General features: G+C 36.6%; 1 protein-coding gene across 1 annotated transcript; it reads right to left on the reverse strand.

Annotated features, from left to right (window-relative positions):
* Window positions 1–3,631: 3,631 nt before the first annotated feature.
* LOC120441193 lies at window positions 3,632–8,166 on the reverse strand. The gene is made up of 3 exons (XM_039615316.1): window positions 8,148–8,166; window positions 7,611–7,660; window positions 3,632–5,432 (listed from the first exon to the last, which is right to left on the reverse strand). Exons 2-3 carry the CDS (start codon window positions 7,616–7,618, stop codon window positions 3,824–3,826), a joined length of 1,617 nt encoding a protein of 538 aa, XP_039471250.1. The 5' UTR covers window positions 7,619–7,660; window positions 8,148–8,166; the 3' UTR covers window positions 3,632–3,823.
* Window positions 8,167–8,414: the final 248 nt, after the last annotated feature.

Consider the following 8,414-nt stretch of genomic DNA (forward strand, 5'->3'; position numbering starts at 1 on the left):
TTGTATATGTTATATTAGAAATATGTTGATTGTTGTTACTGCAGGTTATATCAGTAAAATATAAATATTAACTGATAACTTATGAGTTGAAGGGCTGGGATAAAATCATTGTGCACTTCTTCCCACTCCTGAATCACAACAGGTGAAGTGATACTGAAATGTTTTTGTTTTATTTGAAAAAGCATTTTCTTTTCCTTTCTTTGCTAAATGAACTTCTGTATATTGTTTACATGATCAAAATAAATAATTTTAAATTTTTTAAATAATAATTTCACTTTGGACTGAGTATAAACACGGTTGCTGTCAGGGTTTGTAAGCTAAAGGACCCACATGCAGGACACAAAGACAGACGATGTACAATAAAGGCCAGCTGTTTATCAGCTGTTTACAGAATCCCCCAAAGTACCAGCTGAATCTGAGCTCAGGAGCTTTTCTGCTTAAATAATTTTTTTTTTCATGTATATTTTCATCTCAGATGGTAAAATTTTATTTTTCAAATTGTATTTTATTCTATGTTAGTCTATTGCATTTAATACATTCTATCACTGCAATACTTTCTGATATCTACTGGACTAAGCTTAAAAATACATCATTGTTATTTCTGATTTATGCACCATGTGGTTTAAAAGCTCCCCATAGATTACACTTTAAGCACAAATGTCTCAGGAATTTATAGATAAAGATAAATTCTTAGCACAAATATCAGTCTGAATTCAGTGAGAAACATTTATTGCTTTATCACATAAGGAATTCTGTCAGAATGTGATTGATTTGTCATTAAAATACACCCCTTCTTTTAATCATTTATGCTGAGTAGAGTTACAATGTATTTACAATACAAGTGTTCTCATTAGAGTGTCAAACCTCTGAACACACACTGTATACTTTCTGCCTCCTCAGGAAGACGAAGCATCGTGAAACAGTTGTAAAATCACACAGAAGGAGAGAAAAAATAAAAAGCTCACAAGTGACCCTGAAAAGTATGCACAACTTAAAATGTGAAAAATAATAATAAAAACACCCAAAACAAAACAAAATCTGCACTGCAAAAACAAGAAACAAGAAAGTGCATTTATCCGGGTACAAGAGTTAACCCTGGTTTTTATCAAAGTCAAAGTTTATATTTAGATACCACTGTTAAACAGCCTCCAGTTGCCAAAGTGCTGACAAACACCAAAGTTATACAAAAAAGGCGTTATGTAAAAACAGTCAGCGAGTTAAAAGTGTGAATTACTCTCTCAAAGTCATGTGGTGAGAGCTTTGGTTGAATCAAGCTCATCTTAACAACACAGCTGAGCTGATCAAATTGTCAAATGTCACATCAAGGTTCATTGAAATCAGATCACAGGAAGAGGCCAGTGGTGCTGCCATACCCACCTAACAGGTTTGGTTGCTCAACTAAAATAACTGACCCTAAGATGAATTTACTTGTTTTCACTTCCAGAGACAGGTTCTCACCTGGTGTTGGCGCTATATTGAGCTTTGTGAAGAATAATTCAGCGTATCAGACTCCATCATAGCACCAATTAAGAACTTCACTCTCAAACTGCATATCTAGCTATTGCAGTGTCTTAATGTTGGAATATAATATACCTTGAATTGGAGCATTATAAATAAAACATAATTGAACTGGAAAAAATATTTCAAGTGATGAAACTGAAAGCTGAAGTTCAGCCATCACCAGCGTATATTTAATCCAGGTTTATTTTTCTAAAACTGCACAACAAAAAGAAAAAAAAAAAAACTTTCCTAATAAATATGAAGCAATAATTTTCAGTAAAATTCAACCGAAATATATAAAATCATCAATAAGGGAAGTCTGCTTGGTATAAACAGACTGGGAAGAAAAAACCCCTCTAAATAACAGAAATGTCTTGAAACTGTGGAGGTTAATGAATTTGAAGGTTCATTAACCTGTACTAATGATGAAGGTCTTTCATCAGGAGTGACACACAGTCTCACACTGGATCTGTTTTCACTGCTTTCACTCATCACACAGATTTTAATTTGTAGACTACAGTTTGGTCTCTTCCAGTCCGAGATGTGTTTGATTCACCTACAGTCACCCTGTAAAAACAACATGTTTCTGCTTGTGTCCGCAGAGTCTAACTGACCAGAGTTTGATTCACAATCCAAAGCAAAAGGTCAGAAGTCAAGCTGCTCATCAGACTGTCCAGAGGAAAACTAGTCAACAAGTTTTTAATTTAAAGGAAACTTCACGAAATGTCCTTGGCTCCCAAAAAAAGAGGAAGCAAAGACCTGCCTCCTAGTTTGTTGGACTTCATGAGCAAACGTATTAACGATGCATCTTCCATCCAGCAGTTTGACAGCAGAAACCAAACACTGAGAGAAAGTGTAAGAATGTTTCTGAGGATTTCTAAAGATGTAAAAGAAATACAGAAGGCCACAGATGTACAAAGGACAGCAGGAGGACTGGGGGAGCAGGAGGCCGTTCATTCACTGGAGGACTGACTTCAGCTTTTGGATTTTAGTTGCTGTTGCAGGTGGAAGTGCTGTTGTGTAGGAGTTCTAACTACATATTTATAAGTGCTGAATGTGACCAATCAGATACCAGCTCTCATTGCTGGAATCTTCAGAGTCACTCCTGAAGAGGATAAAAAGGTATGATGTTGCCATCTAAGTCAGCTGAACAGAGTCAAATGAGATAAAGAACAAACTCAGATATTTTTCCTACAATTAAAGAGAATGAAAATAAAATCCCCTTCCTGCTCTTCCACCCTGTGAGCCTCTATTGTTCACACTGACTAACAAATGAAGTGTGTGAATAAAGGATCATCAGACTGTGACCTGGACTGTATGAAGGACAATATGAATGTACTGTATGAAGTGTTCCCTTGAAGTCATTTAAAAAGCAAACAGAGGATAGTCACACTCTGTAGAAATATATTATGAACTAGAGTGGAAACTTTACAGCGACAGTGGAAATTTGGAGAAATATGACTGTAAAATAAACCAGGGGAACTCTAATCACATCTCAGTCACAGGAGACATCCGACTGGCCTGAGGACTGCCACTGCTTCCCTTGTACAGCTTCTCGATTCTTCAGAAGGAACATTTCAGAGCACCACATAAAGATATTCAATAATCTGATTCAAGGAGACTGAAAAGTGTTTTCTTATTGGAAAAGCACATTTCCACTGTTTTCCTTAAAGATTCTGTTCTGTGTGGTATCATCTCTATTGATTACCTGTTTCTGTTCATTTTCCTTTTATCTGCCTTAATAAATGTCACGCCCTTGGTTAGAGTACAGCTTTGTCTCCTGTGGTCTGTGTTTGGCTCGTATTACAAAGAAACCCACAATCTGCAGCTACAGATTGTGACAAAAACAGAGAATAATTTCAGTTCTGGGATTTTATTTAATCTGATTAAACATATTTTTAGGTGAAATAAATCTTTTTAGATCCTTAAAGCTGGATATAGATGTGTTTTTAAATTTTGTAAAAGTGTTTTATTTGAAGGTTTATTATAATGTCTTAGTTAAAGTTAATAGTTTATTATTAAATTACATAAATTACTGAAATCTGCAAAGTTCAGCTACATGCTTAGCTTTTGGCTTTCAGAGATGGACATAAAAGACTGTAAAGCATTAAATTTAGGGTTTGTTGTTTTTTTTATTTTTTATTGAGGAGTCAGAACAGAATATAGAGAAACTGAACAAATCAAGTCCAACATGAAAGGATCCAAACGTTTCCACTCGGTCTGAGTCATCAGAAATATTTCAAGCAGTCATTGAGAGCATGAACACACATGAAGAATCCAAGGTATCAATCAGATGAAAGAAGATCAGATTTCAGGACTGGACTTATCTCTTTTTCCCATATGCTGTTAGTTTGTCAAAAATGTTTGGCCCTGATTTATTTGCTTCAGCCACTCTCTTCTTCATCTCCCCCAGTTTAACGACTTTCTCTGAGTCTCCTTCACCCTCCTCCTCCTTAATCTTCTCAATCAGGAAGTCCAGGTGGTCAAGAGTGGACGCTGAATCAGTTTTCAGAGCGATCTGCTCCAGTCTGACAAGATGCTGGTAGGACTCATCCAGTAACTGTGACTTCTCTGCTGTCAGTTTGTTCATTTCCTCTTCAAGATTTTCAAAAAGGCTTTGCTTGTTCTGACCTTTAGTTTTATTCATTTCATATTTGTTTTTCATGTCTTCATTGGTCTTCTTAACGTACCTTTTCTTGGTCACATAGATCCACTTTTTTTTCACATGAGCTGATACTGGACACTTCCTGGTACATGATGTGCAGCGGCCATTTTTCATGACCTCACAGCTTCCAGCAGACCAGGCCACTGTGCATCCAGGATGGTGACAGTTCTCCTCACAGACTGTACAGCAGACAGCTCCTTCATAAAAACCTAAGCCCCACCACCCACCATTAATGGATTCTTTGTCTTTGTAGTACTCTGGAACTTCTACAGTAAACTTTTCATTATTCTCCATCTCCTTTCTATGTAGTTTCAGAGCTTCTTTTGTCTCTGTGATTTCTTTCTGTTTTTCCTCCGTGAACTTGATTCTCTCCTGCAGGTTTTGGATGCATGCTTTCAGTCTGATTTGTGAATTCAATACTTCGACCGTTGTCTTCAGTTTCTGAGGAGGAGTTTTTTCCAGGAAGACTTTGAATTGATTCATTCCCCTCTCTGTCACCCTCCATGCTGTGTCCAAACCAAACTCATTTTCCTCTGTTATTGGTGTGTTCAGGCAGTTATTAAACAGGAAGTGAGCAGGCTGGTTCTTCTCATTTATGGCACATTTAATGTTTGCTGCTTGAAGAGCCTCAAGAACATTTTTAGCTGGCATTCCATCTGAGTGTGTGATCAGAGCTACGATGTTTTTCTCCACATCTTTTCCAAAGAGAGACATCACTGAATCAAAGATGTACTTCTGTCGGTCACTCACTCGATTCAAAGCTGCCTTCATCACCAGACCCACTGCATGAACTTCATGAACTCCATCCTCTGCTCGAAACAGTTCATATAACCTTTTAATGACGATGTCATCTCTTTCAGTCCCTCTGGTGTCTCCATATCCCGGAGTATCGATGATGGTCAGAGAGTAGGGCAGAGTTTCATCTTCAAAACCAAAGATCTCGTACACGATCACATCTGATGTCTGACTTTCTGCCTGACTTCTCTTCTCATCCTCTACGATCTGAAACCAGACTTTATCGTCACACTTCACTCCCATGGTGTAGTTGACCATAGAGTTGATCAGAGTAGATTTTCCTGCTCCTGTTTCTCCCACAAGTAAGATGTTTTTATTTGCCTTGCTCATGTTTTTTTCACCGACAGTCTTTCTAGTCAGAGAACCGATCTTAGTTTCCTTTGGTCTCAGCTGGTAGACAGCAGGAGGTCCTGAACGGATCTGAACACTTTTGGAGATGATGTCTTTATATTTGGGGGAGATGTTACTGATCCTAAAAGCAAAAGTAAAACATTACTTATTTCACATTTACACTTTTAATAGATAATATCAGTAACATTTCTATCTGCATTCAGAGTCCAAAATTATGGAGATTCCATTTTGAGTCTTTGTTTACCACTAAAGTTTAAAACTTATATCTATTATTATTTACGTCGTTGTTCTAATCCCTAAAATTAACAGATACCTGGAGTATTTTTTTCCTGGCTTCTAAAGTACACACTAACTATTTTACCAAGAACGAGGATCTATAAGAGGAGAGCTGCCATGAACAGGCGTGGCTGTTGATTGTACTTAACTACAAAGCTGCGAGTGTGTTGCATCATCAAAGGTTAGTGTAATCAGCATCTGGATGTAGGCAGTTAGAGTTAAATTAGTTTCTGAATCACCTCCAAGGGTAATACTCTTTGTTTGTAACTAGAATCTAACAACTCCTGATGAGTGTCTCTGTCAGGGTTCTTCTGAAAGCTTTCCTACACAATGATCAAGTTGTTCTGTACGTTGACCCAACTGCTCTGCTGATTTTATATCAGGACTTATCTCACCTACTCCTGCTTGTATCCAGTATAAGAAACAGTCAGAACTAAAACAAGGCTTTTCTGATTTCATTGATTTACATTAATGTACTAAGATCATGTTCAATGGACAAAATAATCTCTTTACAAAATGTGTTCACAGTTCGTTTGAAATTAAAGTTACAGCATGAACTTAAACAAAAAGGTTTTTAAAACAGGAGAATAAATAGTAATAAAGATCTATATTATTAAATGTGACGTGGAATAAAGAATATGTTGTTTACTACATAAATAAATAATAATTTAAAAGTAAGGAAATACATATAAAACTGAAAGCATATCATTAAATATTTGTTTATTTATTTATCCTTAATCACAGTTTTTCGTTTGTTTGTGGTGAAATCTACGCATGAATATCAAAAGAAGAAACAAACTTTTAATGAACCTCAGTCTGTTAATTGTCAGAAATATGGACCAAAGTTAATAAAATGCGGAGTGGAAAGAAGTGGAAGTGGAGAATAAAGTCGGCCAGCAGCCTGAGCCTCAGACTGAGGGGAGTGTTTTCTGTTTGCTGATGTTTTCTTTAGTCGGTGTATTTCACCTGCCAGAGCCACTGCACAGGAGTGATTATGGTCCTAATTAAAAACAGTGTAACACAGTTTTTACTTCTCTCTGAAAACATTGTGACGGTGAATGGGTGCAAGCAATAATATCTATATTATTGCTGGTACTGAAACTCTTCTGGATGAATCCTGCACTCCACCAGAGCTGCAGAGATCTCTGTTGCTCTGACATTAGAGATAAATACACTGCTTAACAGATTTATTAGACCACCAAACAGCATAGGGTTTATGCCACAGCTGCTCTAAATTAAAAGTATTGCTAATTATGTACGAGCTCTTTTATCAAAATGACATTTTAATGCTAAAATGCATTTGTGTTATTAACTGTTTTACACAGAAGCAGAAAAAATAGTAAAGCATGTTATTATATTTTCATTAAAATGCCAGATTACAGTTATTTAGTTGCAGAACCCTGGAGAACAGATCCTGAAGACAAAGAAATTACAAAGGGGTGGCTGTAGCTCAGGAGGTAGAGCAGGAAGGTGATCGGAAGGTTGGTGGCTTGATCCCTGGCTTTCTCTAGTCTGTATGCCTAATATTCTTGGGCATGATATTAACCCAAAGTTGCTCTCCGATGCATCCATCTGATCTGTTTGTGAATTGTAATAAGCACTTAAAAGCATAGAGGACAGTCCTGGTGTGAATGGGTGAATATGGCATTATGTATAGAGCGCTTTGAGTAGTGGAGAGTAGAAAAATTTCATTTTAGTGGTTGAATGTTACGCTTGATTAATTTCTGAAATGATAAATTTGTTTGAAATTCCTGTTCAAAATAGTAAAATGCTGAGAACTCACTGAAAAGCAGAGAGTCCACATTAGAACATTTCATGAAGCTGAACGGCCTTTTTGTTTTTATGACAGCTGGTCTAATGTATTTGCAAAGCACTGCATACCATCTACCTCTGAAAATCAGTGGAATTCAAAATTCACTAGAGCATAAAGAAGGGATAGAAACTCTGTGTGTGTATAAGAGAGAGAACACAATCATAAACATGAAGCTGGAGTTTTATCTTAACTGTTCGGTGTCATACTTACGTTGCCATGTTGATGAATGAGATCTACACAGTCAGGTCACAGTCGGCTCTCTAGTTTACAAAAACAGATATATATAATTTTTTCTGCTTCTGTGTAAAACAGTTAATAACACAAAGAAGAACAGAATTCACCTGCTTGCTGCATACAACGCTACTACTGCACATTCACCTAATGTATATAATATATGATGTTCTTCTTCTGTCCCCCCTTTGCACAAGTCGAGGAGCGGATCAGGTTATATTTCACTGCTAGTTATACTTGTATAATGTGCATGTGACGAATAAAGAATCTTGAATATATGAACTGAAGTATGCAGATTTTTAAATAGGTTAAAACATTCGTGAGATTTTAATGGCATGAATCTGCATACCTGCTGCCTCATTGGTAAATCTGCCCTGTCACATTCATTCAGATGATTGAAATTAAAGTAGGAGAATAAATGAAATTAGGCTTTTCTTGTCTTTTTCAATTAAATAATCTCTCTATTTAATTTATCATTAATTTAATCTCTGAGACTAACATTTGAAAAGATCTTACCTGTGCTGTTAGTGTCTTCTCAGGAAGCAGAAAGAGTAGAGGACTGAGAATTCAACCTGTTTATATGCTCAGAGCTATCATATTGAAAATGAAAGTGAGCCTAGAAATGTTGTTACACCTAACTATCAGTTGCACAGTTATTGTATTAGAAGAGAAAGAACAGTGGGGAGCCCCCACCCACCAAACGTGAACACACACCTAAAAATGTTGTTTTACTAAACTAACAGTTGCACTTTGCAGACAGACGGTTATTTTTCTTTTGCATGT

The sequence above is a fragment of the Oreochromis aureus genome, linkage group 7 (genome assembly GCF_013358895.1).
Source record: "Oreochromis aureus strain Israel breed Guangdong linkage group 7, ZZ_aureus, whole genome shotgun sequence".
Lineage (NCBI taxonomy): Eukaryota > Metazoa > Chordata > Actinopteri > Cichliformes > Cichlidae > Oreochromis > Oreochromis aureus.